The sequence below is a fragment of the Pygocentrus nattereri genome, chromosome 18 (assembly GCF_015220715.1).
Source record: "Pygocentrus nattereri isolate fPygNat1 chromosome 18, fPygNat1.pri, whole genome shotgun sequence".
NCBI lineage: Eukaryota > Metazoa > Chordata > Actinopteri > Characiformes > Serrasalmidae > Pygocentrus > Pygocentrus nattereri.
Window position 1 is genome coordinate 22547544 of NC_051228.1, and position 21735 is coordinate 22569278.

The window sequence follows — 21735 nt, forward strand, 5'->3', positions numbered from 1 at the left end:
GATTGAACTCTTAGATGGTTGTGCCATTTAGGAGCCGGCATCAGTTTTTTTCTTAACTACAAGACTGCATAGAGCTACAAAATCATCCCAGCTTGCTACCACACTAACTACTGGAACCTGAATTTTCATAACAACTTGGTATGAATACGAATTTTCAACATATCACTTTGATCTGGAGAAACTTGAAACATAAATTCTGTTATAGTCCTTTTTCAATTTCTTCGGCACCCTTGACGTGAACACGGAAAACGGAGGGCTAAGGGCAAAGTGGTAGGGGCAAAGAATTTTTCAATATTTTTCAATATTCAAAAATGTTTTCGCTCTAATTATTGTAAGTCAGTGTGTGATTTTTCTAATGATTTTGTTATAATGAACCTGGCTAGTTGGTGGTCATCCTCACTTGAGTGAGGTCTCTGGGCCTTAATACGTGCTACCTGACCCCTCTAACCTGTACCTAGATCCCTGCTAGAATTCATTTTTGCCCTCCACTATAAAAAATGGCTCATTAGATTAACCTACAAAAATTACTTCATGTCGTAACGAGCAACTGAACTAGTTTTATTTAACTAAAAAGTTAGACTGACTGAAAGAATCGATAATTCAAAGTATTTATTAAAGCTGAATAAAACTAGTTAGTTTACTTGTTATCACCTGAAGTCATTTTTAGGCTGATATGACAACCCAGTTGTGTGAGAATTTGTCATCAACACACAATGACCCTATTTTTGAACTAATTCCAAATGTGTGAATGGTAGTTTATACAAAGTTTACAGTTATTATGTTGTTAAGGTCCACCAACATATCAACACACCCGGCACTGAGGAACTGTCACTACATGCAAATATGTGTTAACAGGCAATGTGTGTATACCTTAATTAATATCACTTGCCCGCGTTTAGCTGCTGGGGGACTTCACACGGGGATCATTAGCATTAGCGAGTCTCCAGCATTCTGGTCTTTAACTCTTGCAGAGTTCCTCTGGGCAAGAGCAGCACTTGGCTAAGTGCTAGAGCGCTGTGTGACCCGTCTCAGCAGTGAGAAACAAGAACTGCAGCACAGATGCCGTGATGACTGTCAGGCTGACATGTCCATCTGTCAATCTCACTTACGCATTATATGTCGCTGCCTGCATTGCGTAGGCCTCCTCTGAAGTCCTCCATAGGAATAAATATCCATTTTGGCTCTGACAGACAGGAGAATACCTTTTTTGGATGTGGCCATACATAGAATATCTTTTTGGATGTGGCCATTCTGAAGGTGCTTTCGTCTCTCCTCCCACAGCTTTGCCACATGAGAGGTATATAAAAAGTCGCAGGAGTTCCTGACAGCACAGGGAAGCCAGAAAAACCCTCATGGTGTCAACAGAGAGGTGACTAACTCTGCCTGTCCTTAACGGCTTTTCCATTCTCCTCCCAACTTCACGCTGAAGATGCAAATCTCAGAACGGTGAGAGATTTCACATTCTGACTAATTCATGAGGTGCAGAGACAGGCCTGACTGAAGCTTTGCGGCGTAAAGAAGCTGAGCTAATAGTCTCACCAAGAACCTTCAAGCCTAGACATCTGGTCAAGTTCAGCAGCAGAGGCAGACCTAATTCCATGTGTTTTACTCTAAGACCTTCATTAATGAGTAATCAGGCTGAAGGCAGAGCATTTTGCAGTTTATATAAAATAGAAAGGCTGATCTCATGGTCTGAAGTGGATTTATTTGCCTGAAAAGTTCTCATGTGGAGTTGACATGAATGGTCATGCATTAAGAATCCTGTCATGCAATATTAACCTCTAATCCAGACAGCTAGTCAGAAGTAAATGATGAGTCACTGACATCCTGTTGAGTTGCCTTCACTTATTTTGGTGTAGGACAGCATCCTTGTGTTGCTCTCAGACCGATCGCCAAGAGAGAACAACAACAAAAAAGCAGTCTTACATATGAGAAAGGTAGAAGGTACTTCCTTCAACCCAGAGGCAGTAGCTAGCTAGCTAACTTATTTTAGCATCCTGTCAAAATGCCACTTCTGCTCTGAGTACAGGCTCGACCACCGCAGCAATCATCAGACGTTCGCCTGTCTAAACATGAGCCCGACTTAAATGCTAAAGCCTGTCGTCAAGAGAGGAACCTCTGTCAGAACCAGTTAGCACATTTTGTTTTAACATAGCCGCATTGCAGTCTACCAATTAACATACAGCAGCCTTAATGAAGCCGTGCTGAAAAGATGAGTTCGTGACCATGGAGGGTGATGACTCAGAGGTCGTGTCGGGCGCAAGCCGAATTCAACACTTACTTTCTCCCCGTAGTGGACGTAGGAGGCTGCCTCTGGGCCTAGGTACTTCGCCAAGCTAGCAACGACAGCATCTCTCCTCTCCTCCATCTGAAAGCGAGCAAGAATAGAGCACCTTTCATTTTTAGATCTGATCTCTCTGCACAGTGAGTCGTGATGGCTTTTCATTGTTCCTCTTAGAAGAAATAAAAAGGTGCAGGCCCTACTGGTGCTAGACAGCATTTATAAAGTTCAAAACAAAGTTTCAAATATCACATTACCAGGCATTAATAAAGTAAAAGTAAGAGTAACACCTGTTTTCTCCGTCTAGAATTACACAAAAGGGAACATAACACAGTGTTGTAAACATTAAGTAGACTGATACCACAATTCCAGAGAGGAAATTTAGTTTTTATGAATTTTAAACTGTCCCAAAATGAACTGAATCGCCCAGCAAATGATACACACTCCAGTTAAAGGGGAGTTACACCAATTTAAAAAATATGCATCATGCATAATTCAATCGCCAAGATGCAAACAATTAGGCCTGAATGGTATGAATAATTCAAATACTCCAGAATTTGTTTGTTATTTTGGCGTTAGGTTCTCTATTTACTATTTGGAAGGGTTTTTCCACACATTCTAAGAAGGCATTTATGCTAAAAGAACGCACATGCCTAAGAAATTATAGGAGCACTTTCAATTATCACACAATAAGAAAAATGCTCAGTGTAAATGCGAGAGGAGGCTGGTTTGTCAACAAGTTTGATGAATCACCTCATCAGAGTATTACTAAGTTCAGGTAAAGCTAAAACCAGTGGGCTCAGAACTGAACCTGGTTATGAATAGGCTCAAAAATGGCAAACTGGATGTCAAACACTTATTGCATCATTTAAAGGGTTCTTTGCATCAAGAGTTCTTCAGTACTGATTGAGTCTTCACACCACACTACAGGCTTAAAAAAGGATGGCTCCTCAAGGGTTCTTTATTAAAGAAAATGGTATTATATAAAACTATGAGCTATGTTCAATAAGTTCATACTGTACTACACATAAAGCACCAAAAAGGTCTTCTACTCTGTCGAGCTTGAGTGGTTAATATTACGTTAACAATAGAAGTATATTGGTGATATATAGATCCCTTTTTAAAAAAAGTTCTACAAAGAACCATTTTCAGCACAATTTAAATCAGTCTGAAGAACCCTTTCATGATGAAAAGAACCCTTTAATCACAAGGGTTGTTTTAGAACTCATAGTTCCATATAGAGCCATTTTCTTCACTGTTTTCTTTACCCCCACTGTGAAACTGGATCTTGGACTTCCTGACAAACAGACCCCAGTCTGTGAGATTGTGCAGTCATATGTTCTCCCCCCTCACCCTGAACACCGGTGTCCCACAAGGCTGTGTACTGAGTCCTCTGCTCTTCTCCTTGTTTACCCACAACTGCGTTCCTCTGCATACATCAAACACCATTATTAAATTTGCACATAATACTGCAGTGGTTTGGCAAATCAGTGGCAATGATCCACCATCACCCTGCTGAACGCTATTCTTGTAGAATTATATGTTGCACATAATATGAATTTATTATTTATTATCCCTTGCATTTCCATACAGAAGATTGTTCACTGTATATGAAATACAACAGACTGTTCATTGTATATGAAATACATACTGCTGTACATAACATACCATATATATTGTGTTTATAGTATTATGTGTATATATATATGAGCATATATCATTCATTCATAGATATATTTGTTATTGTGTTTTTCACAGTTATATATTTCCACTGTCCGTTTTGCGCTATTGCTACTATTTGCACTTCTGGTAGCTGCTCACTGCATTTCATTGCCTTGTACTTGAGTTGAATCAATAGATCTAACTAATGATCTATCCATCGAACCCTGAAAGAACCATCCTTTTTAAGTGTGTAGTACAGTATGAGCTTATTAAACAGAGCTCATGGTTCTATATAGAACTACTTTCTTCACTGCAGAACCCTTGAAGAACCATCCCTTTTGAAGTCTGTAGTGTAGTATGCATACTCAATCAGTCTAAAGAACTCATGATGCAATAACCCTTTAATAACGCAAAGTGTTCTTTGAGACGACATGGTTCTATATAGAACAATTTCATTTACTAAAGAAAAAGATATATCGTCCAGCATGAGCCCTTAGGATAAAAATGCAGTTCAGAGCAGCATGCTGGCGAGGGTCACTGCGTGTCTGATCGATTAGAATAAATCTGCCCCTTACCCTCCCCTACAGTGAGTTATGAATGTCAGCAAAATCAGGCCCCACACCAGCTGCTGAGCTGCAACTACACCAAACTGACAGATGTTACGAGACAACATGAAATAAAAACATCTGTGTGCCCTGTGCTGAGTAAACGTGTCCAGAGCAGTAGTTGGAAGCTAATGCGGACTGACCATGCAATAGTGGATCTGAGGAGCAGTGAGGAGTTTGTGGCTTTGGGGGGAGAAAAAGATCAGACATGCTGAGATCAGAAAGCAGAAGCTAATTGCATGAAAGCGTCCGTATGGATTGGCGGGACTAAGCATTAATACCTGCTAATAAAACAAGGCTTGCAAAATCACACTGCACGTCCACTCTCTAAAAGCTGACAGCTCCCTCGGGTGAGAGGAATGCTAAGTAACCATCAGCACAGGCCTAGAAAAACAACAGCAAGACGGAGAAGAACATACTGCCAAAGGTTTGAGGACAATTGAGAATGATTTCTTTGTTAAAAATGTAGGATTTTACATAGAACTTTTTCAGCAAGAAAAGCCCCACTGTTGATATACTGCCAAGCTACTCAAATCTTTCAGGTGACCCAAAGACGTCATACCTACTAACAATAACAGTATTCACTTTTATATTAATGCTTGTAATTTATATTAATGCATGTTATTTTATATTATTTATTTGACTCAACTCACAGAGGAAATTCTGAGGAAAAAGTAAATTTTACACTTTCAGTCTGAAATGATTTGTGTCCTTCCCACAAACCCTGATACACACAGATTTCATCTCCCAGAATACGCACGGAGTTATATTGTGCAGCACCTGTATCTATGAATACATAACATCATCACTTCAGCTTATAAGCCCGGCCATTAGCAGTAGTTAGTTGCGAGGTATTGTTTCATCTGCAAAGTACTTGTATTCTCATTTCCCTGACTCAACAATAAAGCCTGCTTGTATTCCTTTATCTGTGAGCATCTCAATTCTGTGAATCATTACAAGAAGCTATAGTCATAAGTAAAAGTTTGGGTGCCCGGGTCAAATGAGGTTTTGTTGATTTTTCTAAGCTTAAGTAATTTAACACATCCTCTACAGAGAACACACTTCTGCACATTGTATTGCTCTGATAGTGTTTACTTGCTGAACTGAACTTATTGAGCAAAAATAAAACATAAAATGTGCAAAAGTTAGGGCACATTTTAAATTTTGTTTTTTTTCCAATATATAAAAATCCAAAATAAACAGAATTGTGTCCTGAAATATAATAATTTTGCTGTATTCAAGTTTAATCTAAATGTGTGTTCATTTTTTAAAATAACAAAATAATAAAAAAAAAAAAAATTACAGAGTGTTCAAACTTTTGCGCGTAACAGCATAATACTATCATTTAAATTTGATAAAAAGCCATTCTTGAGCATCATGCATACATTTGTTGCCTCTTTTTTCTAGATGTTTTAACCCATTTTCCCCCAATTTAGTCTTTGGCAATTCCGTTCACTGAAATCACTCATACTGGTATCTGCATTTATTTTATTTTCTTGCTCATCTCATGTTCATGCAATTTTCATGCCTGTGTACCTGTGAGTGAATTTATTTTGTCCATGTAAAAAGCTGTAACAAAATGCATCACTTTCAAGAGGAAAAAGGCTCTTTTTCCACTTAAAATGTGATTAATCATGATTAATTAACACTATTTTAAGGTGACTATGTGAAAAGGGAGAATTTAATATGATAAATGATAAAAACTCACTTTTTAAGCCAAAAAGGTTGATCACTTTGATTTGTTTTGGTCAATAAGTTAATAGAAAAGCAACATTACAATGACACAAGTGATTAATGGCTGTCAGAGTTGGGTAAAAAAAAAGAAAAAAGAAAAAAAGGATTGAACACTGAATGCACTGTACTAAAAGTATGCTGCTCCCACAATCTCCCAAAACAGGAGTTATGAATAACACTGATGCTAAATTTATCACTCGAAAACATTAGAGACATCCGAGATATTAGCTTGATCATCCATCAAAAGAGCTCAGTAACACTGAGATTAATAACTGATCATCACATTGATTTATCAGTCTACTCAGGCTTTAGCAGAGCTCAGTAACACTGAGATTAATAACTGATCATCACATTGATTTATCAGTCTACTCAGGCTTTAGCAGAGCTCAGTAACACTGATATCAATAACTGATCATCACATTGATTTATCAGTCTACTCAGGCTTTAGCAGAGCTCAGTAACACTGAGATTAATAACTGATCATCACATTGATTTATCAGTCTACTCAGGCTTTAGCAGAGCTCAGTAACACTGAGATTAATAAATGATCATCACATTGATTTATCAGTCTACTCAGGATTTAGCAGAGCTCAGTAACACTGAGATTAATAACTGCTTCTGCAACTTCTGTTGTTCTGTACTCAGGGCAGGCAAAAGGAAATTTAACATTTCACATATGGCCATTAATGAATTAATTAGCAAGTAACAGTGAAAAGATTTCTTGGAAACTTTTCAGGTGTCTCTAAACTTCTGACAGGTGAGTGCAGACATCAGAGCTCACAGTCCATATAGGGACAGACATCTATAACAAACAGCAACGCATGCTCAGAACAGCGTGTTTATGGAACATAGCAGGCGGAAGAGAGCGTCCGTCTTAAAACTTGATGATGTTGCTGAATTCTGAATGAAGGCAGCAGGAGGACAGAGGCAGATGCAGACTGAGCTGCATTTATAATGAATGACTGCCACCAACGTGGCGTTTTATCAGCAGCAGAGGGAAAGGGGCCAGTTATCAGACATGTAGCCTCAAAGAGCCCATTTAGATGGAATCATCTGCTTCTTAGCTTTCAGACAGAGTGGAGCTGCAAGACCACTGTGTGTGTGAGCAATAAGCGACAAATGAAGCAATTTCACACTCAGAACACACACCCTCCAAAATAAACATCTTGGTCTGGATAGGGGGGATATTCTAGGAAACACATTTAAAGGGAAAATTCCAAATTTCTAAACGATGTAAAGGTTAATACGTGAACAACTTCATTTAAAGTGGTTCAATGTGAAACGCTCCAGTCTAGAGAAACTTTTAGAGTCTGAACTGTTCACAGTGGTGGTCACGGAAATCACATGATTGAAGCTTTTAATACTTCTAAAAGGTCTCTGACTGAAAGTTATTTCATGAAATGGTTACAAATAAGCTGCCTGATCACTGAGATATCGTTTCCTGACAGATTTACGAGAAGCTTTGGCCTGAAATGTATGGCCTGAAAATTCGTTCATGGTGCAGAGGCACATGCGGGGTGTTGTAAGGCAAAGTCCCCAAAGAAATCATATTTTTCCAGATTTACTACTATTTTACCACCATTATTTCATATACTGTCATGTGCGAAAGTTTTGGCACACCTGGAGAAGCATGTATTGTTAAAAAAAAAAGAAAAGAAAAGAAGTTAACGCATTCTTTACAGAGAACACAATACTACTATAATACGACTTATGGACAGTTTATATTTTATATTTTTTCCCCAGTAAGTTAAACCCAGCAAATCAATTGTGCACTAAAACATACTTAGGGGTTTGTTCCTTGTAGAGGATGTGTTAACTTATTTTTTACATATTTTCAAAAATAAGTAAAACGTGTTATCTGACTGGGATGCTTAAACTTTTGCATATGACTGTAAAAGCAGAACGTGTAGGTTCAGCACTACTGTAAAGAACTCTGAGTCTGTTTCTCATCAGACCACTCTAAAGCACAACTCCTGAAGGGCTGGTGCCCACCACTAGGTGATTTACTTGCACAAACACCTGATTATACTCATCTGTTGATTTCCAGGTTTAGTGGGTGTGTTTGAGAAGGGAAAACACTGGTGCTAAAAACCGGCCCTCCAGGACCACAGCTGTGCACCACTGTTCTAAATAACCATTTTAGAGCATTTTTCAAAGTTAAACTAAGAGTGGAGTTATCTGGGCTGTCATTGCTCTTTAAAAGTGTAGAGGAAAAGCTTTGTGTCCAGTGATAATGACTGAAGTGTAGCCGTTTTTGAAAATCTCAACTTAATTCAGCAACAATCTAAGACTGTTTATTGGATTTCCACCAGCGATAATTACACATACACCTCAGTGAACACGCACACAGTCAAATACATATTTATAGTGCTGAAAGTCATCACTTAGGAAAAGTCGTCAGAGCTCTAAACGTGAAGACTGGATCCATTTTCACCTCCGTCCCTCTAGTGTGTAAATATCCCCTTCACACTGTTACCCGCGAGAATCTGCAGACAGCACAAATCTCAGAGACATGATCCCTTCACACAGAGTTCAGTGTGCTGTTAAAACCACTCACTCACTTTAACTACCTCTCCCTCTCCCTCTCCCTCTCTCGTATACTCATTTCTCTTCTTACTTTGCCTTCCCTTCTCTTTCTCTCTCTCACTCACTCACTTTTCTTACTTTCACTCCCCTCACACTTCTTTCTCTTGCTCTCTCTCTCACTTTCTCACTGTTTCTCTCTCTCTCTCCCACTCTGTCTCTCTTTTGCTCCCTAACTTGTTCTTTCTCTCTTTGTCGTCCAGGGTCTTTCACTCTTCACTTTCTCTTATTCAATCTCTCACTGCTTTTCTCGACTCTCTTATCTGTTTCCCCACTTTCTCTCTCTCTTTCTCTGATAATGGTTTTCTCTCCCTTTCTTTGTCTTTCTACCTTTATCTCTCTCTCCCTCTCTGTTTCTCAGTCTCTCTTTATCCCTCTGTTATTCTTTCTGTCATCTCTCTCCTTTTCTTTCTCCACGCTGCCTGTCTGTATGTCTGTTTCATTGACTTTCTCTCTTTCTCTCTCTCTCTGTCTCTTTTTCTTGATCTTTCTCCTCCACTATGTCTTTTTCTCCCTTTCACTGTCTTTCTCTGTCAATCTCTCACTCTCTCTCTATGCATCTCACATGTTCTCTCCTTCTGTCCCTCTGTGCATCTCACATATTCTCTCCCTCTCACACATACACTTTCACCTTCTCTCTCTCCCTCACTCTTTTCTCAGTTTCTCACCTCTCGGCTGTTCCAGCAGCACGCCTGCGCTCCGGCAATGAACCCCACCAGTGCGGGACTCCCTCTTGGGCTCGTGGCATCGAAGGTGACCCCAAAAGGGCAGTTCTCAGAGGGTCGCGCCACAATCTCCCCTGAAAGGCCCTTCTGCTTCCAAAATGCCTGAGCAAACCAAAAAGTAAGTTCTTAAAGGTCGGATACCACGAAAAACAGAATTCTCCTTGTATAATTTAATTAAAACAGTTTGATGTTGTGTGTAAACACTGTTAAAGTTTAAAAAACAAATTCCCAGTTTATATGGTCAATAACAGGAAACAAAGCAGCAAAACCAGCTTGCTTTAGTTTTTGAATGAATGAACGAATGGAAAAAAATAACACAAAATCTAAAGATCTAAAGAAATCGATAGATAGATTCCATGCATTCCTTGTTCCCAATATGTTAAATTCAGCTACTAAACAGTAGTCATGCATTAAAATGTGTGGAAGTGTGTTCTCTGTAGAGCATGTGTTAACATATCCTCACTTAGAAAATCAACACACTATGTAATTTGATTGGGGGCACCCAAACTTTCGCACACGACTGTACCTGCTGAACTGTACTGAAAATGCTGAAATGGTTCACAGCCATACACCTACTGCTCTCCATGATGAACACAATTTACTGGAGAGGCACCGAAGAGGAGATCTCAGCCTTTTTGGCATAAATGAACATGCTTGCTTCAATTCATGCATTTATGATTATTTATGACACATCCCTATGCATGTGCAGTGTCTCTTGAGCTCACTGCACAATTGTTTTTGACTCTCTAAATTACTGCTAGAACAATGCCTTGATAATTCAGTGTAAGCAATGTTAAAGCTCGTCTTGCAGTTTGTTGCAAGTGAATTGGCGTCCAATGTCTTCAGCCAAAGTACAAGAACCATTTATTGCCAGCATGCACATGTCTGGGGGATGTCTGTTTCCTTCGATTTAAAATGAGTGCTTCCTAAAACACACTTAAAAAAAACAGGCAGAAACACACTTGAGCGCGCCTGCAGCTTCTACCAAAATTATACTTGCTTATAAGAACTTCATCCATAACTAATGCCTGACAAAAGTCTTACGCATCTTCCATATCGCCATATGTGATCAAACTTTAATACAGTTAGGCTAATGTATGGTGTGCACATGTTACCATCTGGCATGAAAGGAATACTTATGGACTGTTAAATATATAACCCACAAAGGCTAAGAATGAATGAAGAGCAGCCAGTGAGCATTATGATATGACATTTAAGCAAAGACACTGGAGAGAGTGGCTGAACATGCAGCAAAAACAGGCCGGATAGAACAGAGAGATGAAAGAAGGGCAGAATGGGGAAAGAGAGAGGAGAAAAGGACAGAGAATGAAATTGCGATGAGTAGAGCAGAAGAACAGTAACAAAAAGGAGAAAAGGGGACAGAGAAGATGAGACGGACATCGAATAAAAAAGAAAACACCATATGTGTAACTCACAGTAGGATAAGTAATGATGAACTTGATCATGTGACCAACAGGCATGCACTGGGTAAGGCGCTGGCGCTCCAGTGGAAGAGCAGGCTGGTACTGGATCTGAGCTGGAGAAGTAAAAGGAGGGCAGAGCCAGAACAGAGTGAGGACATAGTGGTGCAGAGTTACATTAAAGACCCTAAATAGTATGGATGTCCATTCTAATTCTGAGCATCTGTAAGATGGACAGCAGACAGTAATGGTGTAATGGTTTCAATGCAGTTTCAAATGAATGTTTGAAACAGGGTGCTGAAATATATTGTTTTGTTGATTTGCCCTTCAGTGTCTTCCAAGCTTTTCTCATTTACCGTCCTTCCTGGAAGACACTGTTATGATCTAAAATAGACATCTGGGTACTTCTCATCTATTTCTGTATTGTTTATAGGCCAGTAGTCCTGTTTAATGAGATCACATGTCTGCAGAAGGACATGTTACTGTGAAATCTTCTGTTTTGAAATTTAAAAAATGTTATTTTAATTATATAAATGTTGTATTATTATTCATCTGTGTTGTGCAGAATTATTAGTGCTCTGTAAATATGACTTTATTATAATACAGAATATCAACACATAACATCTTGACAGTATATGAAGAGTTCATTCCACTTTAAAGAATTTTTTTTCTTTTAAAGGAATGTTTTTTCTTTTAAGTGCAATATTTCACACTCATTACATAAAACAACAAGGAAAAATAGTCCATTAATGGGTATACAATATACATATTACACATATACAAGATCGCATGATGGAAAATCCTATGGCTGAATCTCAGATGACTCACTGCTCCCCACATCGGCATCAACCAAACTGGCCGCTGTTTATTCAAAATACGCAAAAACATCAGCAGTAAAATACAGTATCTTTTAGCAGACCTTGAAATATTACATGGACACTTGAAATATTCAAAATGTAAATGTCCCCATGTGCTCACTCTTTTAACCCTGCCTATTTGCTTGAACTAGACACTTGGCATCCTTTACTGCAATGTCATTAATACTTGGGCTTAAGTTTTGAGCTGCTGAGCTGACGTTAAGTGTTTATAATGGTTAAACTCCAGCTGAAATACAGCTAGTGTGTTTGGTGATATGGCTGGTGTGGACTTGTGTAGAGTTGTGTAAACTTTTATCCCATAGATTGGTTTTGGGGTAGAAGAACTGGAGCAAACATAATGTTGCAGTGCATGCTGGGGACTGTAGTGCAGCACATTATGAAACAGGCTAATATTAATAGAAAATGAAAATATTTTTGCAGGCTGAAGAAGATTGTGTCATGGGCATGGTCTGACTCACGGGCCTTGTGTTTGATACACGCGCCCTACATAGTGCACTATGTGAGTTATGAAATTTTGGCTTTTACACCCTATTGCACTTTGTGTCCAGTATGAACTGTACACACATGGCTGAATCCAAAGTGGTTCCCTGTTACACACAGTGGGCTCTGTTTAGATGCAGCTGCTATCACTTTAATACCTGCTTAGTGCACTTAGAGACAGGAACCATTTGAGATTCTCCCTAAAACAGTTAGACAATGTTGCATCACCTGACCTAAATACTGTGCACTCATTCGCTGAATGGATTGGTCAGGTTCTGCTTGAGAAAATCACTGCATTTGACTGTTTCTGCTGTAAAACATGAACATGCAGTGCCTTGACATAATGGATTTTTTGACCAAATGTACTTAAGACTAACTCATGACAGTCACCTTAATGTTATAAATGGGGGCATTTATTGCTCTTCACATGTACTGTTAATCTCCCGATAGATAGATAGATAGATAGATAGATAGGTAGATAGATAGATAGATAGATAGATAGATAGATAGATAGATAGATAGATAGATAGATAGATAGATAGATAGATAGACAGACAGACAGACAGACAGACAGACAGACAGATAGATGGATAGATAGATAGATAGACAAACTGTCTGTCTGTCTAACAGACAGATGCTAGAAGCATAAGAACTGATTCTCTGCATTTTACTAATGAACTCGTCATATGTGCTGTTACTCTCCCAACAGACAGACAGACAGACAGACAGACAGACAGACAGACAGACAGACAGACAGACAGACAGACAGACAGACCCTAAAAGCATACGAACTGATTCTGTGCATCTTCTTTAAGTGTAGAAAAGAGGAGTGCAGTGACGTTTTCCACGTCCATTACAAAGTGTCTCTGTCACTTCATTAATGACTGTGTTCTGTATAGTGATAGCCTGTTTATCATGGATACAGTGAGTACAGCACTGATAGAATCTTTAAATTATAAAAGATCACTGTACATCCAACAATATAACCACATCAAATCATTACGTCTCCTCCTACACTCATGAAAGTGGGATAGAGTTGAAGTTCAGAATCTGCACTTTCAACTGAATTTCTCGGTTTGCATCAAAGAGCCACGAGTGAGAAATAATTCATATAAAATGACAGCAGACTTTTACTGTCACTGATAACAACTCTGACTTCTAAGGGTTAAATATATTTTTTTTCAAACGCGTAAAAACTCTTTGATTTTGTGGAAGCAGTGAGGGCAGAGTAAATCAGCGATCTGTGGATGAGAGGTGTTTAGAGCCTCAGAGCTCTAACAAGAGCAGAGAAAACAACCCGGAGGAGAAAGAATCCAGAGGAAAAGAGGATCATCTCTCTTTTAACCACAGAGGCTGCAGAGAGAGAGAGAGAGACCAAGGGGGTGACACAGAGAGGGACAGACAGAAAAATAAAATGAGAGCAAGAGAATGAGGGATAAGAATAAGAGAGACGGGAGGACAGAGAAATCAAGGGAGAGAAACGATGGAAAGAAAAAGAGAAAAAGGAGACAGAAAAAGCAAGCAAGACAGGGAAAGAAAAAGAGAGGAAAAAAGATAACAAGGAGAGAAAGAGAGGGGAAAAAAGGAAAATATGGAGAAACATAGACCTGGGGGGGGGCGCAGAGAGAGAAATACCGAAAGACAGAAAATGAGACGGCGGAATGAAAAGAAAGCGATAGAGAAAAAGAGACAGACAGACAGACAAACAGACAGAATCAGAGAAAGAAATTGAGAAGAAAGAGAGACAGAGAAGGAACAGAGAGAGAGATAAAGACAGAAACAGACAGAGAAAGAGAAGTGGGGAGAGAAAGGCAGATAGAAATGATAAGGGAAAGTGTGTATTTTGGAGAGAGAGTTAGCAAGTGTATGTATTTGAGAGAGAGAGCGAGAGAGAGAGAGAGAGAGAGAGAGAGAGAGAGAGAGAGGAGAGAGAGAGATGGGGGGGCATGAACAGAAGGATCCAGCTAAAAGTAGAAACAGAAAAATAGCAAAAGGAAGATGAGGATACAGATAAAGAAGAAAAATGAAAAACTAAAGGAGAGAGCAGATAAAGTGAGGCGAGGAGCTGCAGAGTGAGGACAGAGTCCGTGTATAGATGGAAGGATAACTCATAGCACTTTGATCAACCCATCTTATCGATCTGAGTGCCTTTCCTTTCTAATCGGACAGCACTCTGGCAAATTGGATCCAATGCCCCAGTGACTGGCTCTCCATGAAATTGCCAATCTATAAAAGAATCCCTGTGATTTAACACTACTACCTTGTCTGCCTTCTTAAAAGCCATAATTAAGGCACATCCATTTGGAGACTGTAAGTGTGGACCAGGCTATCCAGTACGTATCCCTAGGGTCCTGAGGGTCCACGGGGCCTATGTGGGACAGGAAACACTCCGCGTGAGAATGACCTTGTTCCGGATGTGAGCTTCAGCCACAGCCCATGACTCACAGCTGCCAAACGGCCGTCCGCAATTCAGCTCATCTTTTACCCATCACTGTAAACTCTACAGCATTCAGAACCATAGAGCGCCAGAATCTCTGACGACCTTATTTACAGCCAAGCTCAATTCTGCTTGTCTTTTCCGGAACACGAAGTAAAGCAGCTTTACAGAGTTCTGGAGTCTCACTTCACCAAGTGATTCTTCTCATTGTAATGTGAGTACTGTCACTATACCATGCCATATACCACTATACACATTAAAGGGCTCATATTATGTGAATTATCCTTTGCCACTATGCCTTTAAGACTCATATGTGTAAATGTCCTTTGTTTTGATTGGTTGCCATCTACTGCACCTCATTCAACATTCATAAACCTCATCAACATTCCTGAACTTAAATCTGGATGTGTACCTTTTAAAGATAAAGAGAGTTGGGAGTACTACATACTGTAATGTACAATGTGTTTAAAGGGCTTGTATTATGAGAGACCAAAATGTCCTTGACGTCTTTGATGTTTGATGTAAACAATCATTATAAATAACTATGAATCATTCCAGTCCTAAAATCTGATTGGCTGAGCCATGTTGCAAGTCATTGTAAAATCCACGATATACGCACACGTATGATTGCATTACAACAACTAAACTCTGTATCACTGGGCCACAGCACAAGAAAAGCCTTGTGCTGTTAATGGAATAATCTTTGAGTCTCATGCTGCTCACATGGACCACCGAGAATGTTGATGAAGTAAGAACCCGTTTTTTGTTTAAACAGTGGGACTGATGACTTATGTTCTTAACTAAAACTAGGTTGGTCAGACAGCTAACAAGCTAAAAGGTAGCTAAAAGCCTAAACAACTCCATCATTAATATCACAAGCTTGAATTAAAGTACTTATTGTATGATTCGGTGTAAAAAAAACATAAAAAGTCTAAAAATGTCACTTGAATGGATTAAATGCTTCAAATCTTCATGTTTCAGTCAGAAATAGCATTAAACCCAGAATCCCATACAGCTCTATATTTCCTAAATAGTGTGCTAGCTAAGAAGGTTTACAAATTCTAACCTCTACAGCTAAATAGTGCATAATTTATTGAGTATTGATGAGTCCCAAATGACTATTTCTTAGCTATATTATGCACTGGTGGGCTGCAGGATCCAGTATTTTAATTTTTACGTAGGGGTGTAGGGAGCACTAGGGGTGTAGGGAGCAGGGAACCATCTGAGATTAGCCCCAGCATGAGAAGAGGGGCGCTGCTGGATTGGCGCAAAATAAGACTAACGGTGGTAATTTGGTGACCAAAAGTACTTTTGAAGCAAATGTTTTTGCATTAAACTATGCTGTGTTACCATATGGTCATTGTTAAATGACAAAAAGTTAAAAGGTTCATGAAGTGATAACAATATATAACGATGGGTGACCAAACACTGGTTGCTTGGTTGCCTGGCAACAGTACCACACTCTAAAGGAACTACCTTTCTTGGTGGCATACTTGTTTATTACTTTCTGGAAAAATGTGTATTTTATCATACTTGATGTTGGCCACCATTTATAAAAGCAATAAGCCACTTGAGGCTGATTTTATCACAGGGCACGTTAAAAGAAATTTGTTCTGCCGACTTACAGGAATGAGCAGCTGGGAGTAGAGATGATGATGGGTCTTCGTGCTCATCAATTGGTAAGGGTGGTGTAAGGGAGGACATACTAATTTATTACTGTTGATATCATTTTTCCCCTGCTCCTCACACACAGTGACAGAGAAACCTGAATGATATGACGCAATGAACTGTGCTTAATATGACACAAACTAACATGCTCAAAAAATTGATTTCAGGTTGACTTTAAAACAAATAGATCATTGCAGCCCAGACTGCTTTTGGAAGATGTGCATTCCTCAGGATTCCTAAACTGTTTACTTCTGAATGATACAGAGAGGTTGGAAAGTGGTGATCCAAAATGATTTCTCACTAGTTTTGGTGCATAAAAATTACAAATGTGTTGAAAGAAAGTACAGAACACAGGGCCTTTAAATAAACTCCTGCATACTGATTGCAACCACTCAGTCAAGGACATTTCTTAGTTAAATCTAAAGACTTACTGAAGAGGTAAACGTTAAAAAAGATACTGCAGCTTTTTAACCCTTAGCAGTCACAGTCATCACTGACAATAACAAAACCATGTGTTTTAGTAAGCCCTTAAAGGGAATCGCCACCGTTTTTGTAAAATTAATCATTCAATGGTTTAGATGTAAACAAAATCATTCAGAGTGGTTTGGTGTGAAATGTACCTTTTAAGAGAAATTCATGTTCCCCATTATAATCCTAGGAACCAGACGTCCGAAGCACAGAATGGTTATGCATTGCTTGATACCTAAGAGATTGTTTTGTGATAGTTTTGTTACAAAGTTTTGGCCTAAATATATATTTTAGTCCAAACTTTTATTCCACGATTACTTGTGTTTCCTCTCAAAACCGCATTCTACGCCAGCAGCAGCTTTTGCTTTCATTTTAATATTTTTACAGTTTTCTTACTTATTTTTGGAAGAGGCAGAGCATGTGGAGGACTTTGAAGAGGTCTGTTTCCAAAATGTCCTAGAGCCATATTAATCTGAACCAGAACACACAAATGAGTTGCAGCGGATTTAAGAAGAGCGAGCCGAAGGGGAGAGATAGAGTTCACCACCACTCTGAAGAATTAACCAGCAAAGTACAACTCTGATCTATGACAGCTCCTCATATAAGCTCTGAGTTTTGCTGACACTGTGCGATGCAACTCCACGAACACAAACAACACAAAACGTGTGCAGAGTGGAGAGGTGCATGTAGGGTGTTGTAAGGAAGAAACATTACCCGAGAAAATGGATTTTTAGAATTTAACACCAGTTTAACATTATCATTGTGACTTATAAAACCTTATAAGATGCATATAAGCTCACTTGTCATTTTGGATAGCAGATAAAACGGTGATATTTGTAGTGTAAACATAATGACGCCTGGTTCCTAGTACTACAATGGTAAAAAAAAATTGAAAGGTACATTTTACACCAAACCACTCTGAATGACTTTGTTTACATCTAAACCCCTGAATGATTAAATCATTTGGCAAAATCAGAGTTGCCCTTTAAATTCCTATGCTTATTACACCCTAAGCCTTATTATTCATTAATTATATGGAAAACAATGCAAACTGGTTCATCTTACAAAAGTGAGGAAGCCAGTACATCCTGGGCACTTAAGGGTTTGTTATTTCTAACTCATAGCTCTTTGGAAGAAATGGAGAAATCGTATAAAAAGTGCTGTGACTAAATTTTCAATCCATTTGTGTTTGTAAGCATAAGAGTGGATATTTTATTATGATTTGAATTTGATTGCATAACTATGGAATTCATTAGATAACTAAATATCTACAGTTAAATAATAATGAATTGTAAATGAAATTATACAAAACGACAATAATAACTCTAAGGGTTAATTTAATTAGTCACAATTTGATCATCCATGTTGCTGCCTACAAAGCAAATCTACTGTAAACAGGCTGTAATAGTGCAAAACATAGTCATTAATAACGCAAAAGAACAATGATAACTAATTTATGACTTCTAATGGTTAATTATCTCCTGCCTACTAATCAACATCTTCAAGCAGACAAAAGCTTCTCTACTGTATCTACTGTTTCCACAGTAAATAAACAGACTATAACTGTACAGAACATAGTAATTAATGCAGTAATGGACACATATTATTATCATAGTATGGATGCAATGGTGTGCAAGACAGCTCTAAGTGAGAATGTCACCGTACGCTTCTATCATACACTTAAAGACGATGCAGAGAGTTCATATGTGTTTGGCATGCTGGAGAGGGGTGGGGTGGGGTGGTAGGGGGTGCCGTAATTGCAGTTAATGCTAATTTTCGCTCCAGTCCTGACATTTCAAAGCTGCTCGAACGACACGAGCGCCGCTTGGCACGAGGGAGACGTGGAGGGCAAGAACGGGCTTCATGAAGCGGAGGCAATCAGGCAGATAGTCTGATTACATTCTTCTGTCAGGAACGAGAACAAATGATTTGGCTTGCTAATTGTACATGGAGCGCTGTTTAGCATTGCATTTCCATACCATTACTGTTCTCTCTCTATTGCCCTTCCTTTCCTACCTCTCGCTCTGTCAGCGTCTCTGAAGTCTCCCTTTTAGGCCTGTCAGATGAGATCAGAAATCAAATTCAAATTTGTTTGTTTGTGAAATATTCGAATATATTCCATTTTTAAACAGGCTCTTTTCCAAAAGAAAAAACATCATACCTCACGTTGCAAATAAAATAAGTAAGAAGATAAACATCCCATTTCGAAGCCAGTGTTATCTCTCCTGAATCCATAAGGGGGCATTCGGCATAAATTATCAGCTGACCCCAAAAGCACAGTCTTTAACTGAATGATGGTAAAAAAAAGAATCTGCCAATTCTGATGGATCTTTCTGAAGAAATTTTCCATCTACAAGTTTGCAAGTGACATGAGCGGCTGCAGTAGCATCTTATAAATATTCTGCAATGATAAGTTGACTGTGCTACAATGCAGCTTCATACAGAGCCCTGGTTAGTCAGAAAAGTCTGAAGCAGATCACTGATACCTCACTAAGAATGGATTTTCGCCCCTTGGTGTTATTCAGGTTATAAAGTTAAATTATTGCCTCATTCAGTATGACTGAGCTGCAGGAAACCTGCAAATATCCCTATAGCATGTAAAACCTCATTTAATTCTACACACACTCACACACACACACACACACACACACACACACACACACACACACACACACACAAAATAATCTTCCCTCTGCTTGGTAGTCATCTGTGACAATGTCAGTAACTGGCCTAGATCATACCCGAAGTTGCAAGCCTTAAACTTCTGAGTGAATGTTTTGGCATTCCGATATGCATTTACTCTTTGATTTCAACAAATATTCAAATTTTATTCTGAAAAGCCTACTCCCTCCCTTTGTCCTACTCTCTCCGTCTTCCTGTCGCCCACTCTTTCTCTTCCTCTTGCTCCTTCTTCCTCTCTGCTCTCTCTCCACAGTATCAAGTATCATAATCCAGATATCAGATTTCTCAGCTTGTATTTTTGTCCAGGGTGGCAATGGGCAACAACTTATACCGTCACCTGGAGAATATACAGGGAATACAAATCTAAATCAGTCGAACTGACACAACCTTCTCTTCACTCTGACATCCAGCACTCTGTAGCTGCCAAATCAGTAGTATCAGTGAAAGCTTTTGTGGTCATTTATGCAGGTTATGAGTTGCAAAAGTTTGGGAAACAGTGAACGGACTGTTTCATTCTGTGTTTTATAACTGTTCATATTTCATTATCACTCAAATGATTTAAGTGGTAGATTAATGTTGCAGTACTCAAGATAAATTTCCAAGCCTTCCTTGTACCAAGACAAGGTTGAGAGCGAGACAAGATGGTGGCCGCTACTTTATGGTATTGAGACTGTTCTCGAGTGCTGCAACACTAATCTATCATGTTACAAATCATTTGAGTGATCATGAAAAGGAGAAACAGTAATTAAAAACGCTGTTTGCTGTCTTTGTCAGAAGAGACATGTTTAAATAATCTGAGCAGCAGTAGATCAACAGTGAGGAGGTTGGCTGAGTGGAATTATTCCAGTTTCTATGAGAGACATTAGACTAAGGATTTATAAGCTCTGTTTCATGTCAAGTATGAAGAGTGAATACGGCACTCAAGAACTACTCCAAATGCAAAATAAAGGTTGAAAGAAGATAAATAGAAAGGCTAGAAGGGCAAAAAAGAAAGAGCGAAAGAAAGAAAGAATGAAAGGGTGAAAGAAAGAAAAAAGGAAAGAAAGAAAGAAAGAAAGAAAGGGTGAAAGAAAGAAAGGAATAAAGAAGGTGAAAGAAAGGGTGAAATAAAGAAATAAAAAAGAAAGGGTAAAAGAAAGAAAGATTGAAAGAAGAGAAAGAAAGAATGAAAGTGTGAAAGAAAGAAATAACAAAAGGGTGAAAGAAAGAAAGGAAGAAAGAAGGTGAAAGAAAGGGTAAAAGAAAAAAAAAAGAAAGAAAGAAAGATTGAAAGAAAGAAAAAGAAAGAGAAAGGAAGAAAGAAAGAGTGAAAAGGTGAAAGAAAGAAAGAAAGAAAGAAAGAAAGAAAGAAAGAAAGAAAGAAAGAAAGAACATAGTGTACTGAAAATAAATCTAAAAATAAACCTGAATGGTTCTTGGCCCAAACATATCCATCCATCCATCCATCCATCCATGGATGCCTATCCCAGCAGTCTTCGGGCGGAAGGCAGGATACACCCTGGACAGGTCGCCAGTCCATCACAGGGCAGACAGACAGTCACTCACACACTCACACCCAGGGGCAATTTAGCATGTCCAATTGGCCTGACTGCATGTCTTTGGACTGTGGGAGGAACCCGGAGAACCCGGAGGAAACCCACACAGACGCGGGGAGAACATGCAAACTCCACACAGAGAGGACCCTGGTCATCCAGCCGTGGAATCGAACCCAGGCCCTCCTCGCTGTGAGGCGACAGCGCTACCCACCGTGCCACCCCCCAAACATATGGATCTAGAAAAAATACTCAAACTCATTGCTAAACTTTACGTTAAGTGGAGTCATTAAACTTTTTAAAAAGTCCTCTCTACTGTCAGATGATGACTCTTCAAAGAAGCATCCACTGAAAGGTTCTTTGTGGAACCCAAGCGTAGTCTTTCTGTGGCAGCACTCCAAAGAACCTCTGTTATTAAGAGTCTAAATAAATGACTAACAAGCCCACTCCAGGACTTGAGACAAATTGTGCAACAGCGCTAGTTTGGGTGGAGTTAGTGAAGCGTGGAGGATGCATGGCTCTTATCGACCGTGAGGAGATCCCACTCTGGCAGTCAATCATATCCTCCTGCGCTGAGTG

General features: G+C 39.1%; 1 protein-coding gene across 1 annotated transcript in view; it reads right to left on the reverse strand.

The window, feature by feature from the left end:
• The window catches only part of si:ch211-127i16.2 (probable flavin-containing monoamine oxidase A), an 84159-nt gene that overhangs the window by 24892 nt on the left and 37532 nt on the right, over nt 1-21735 (reverse strand). The window contains exons 8-10 of the mRNA XM_017708127.2: nt 11027-11127; nt 9534-9692; nt 2282-2368 (exon numbers count right to left, since the gene is read on the reverse strand). Coding sequence (XP_017563616.1) covers nt 2282-2368; nt 9534-9692; nt 11027-11127 — 347 coding nt within the window. The remainder of the gene's footprint in view (nt 1-2281; nt 2369-9533; nt 9693-11026; nt 11128-21735) is intronic.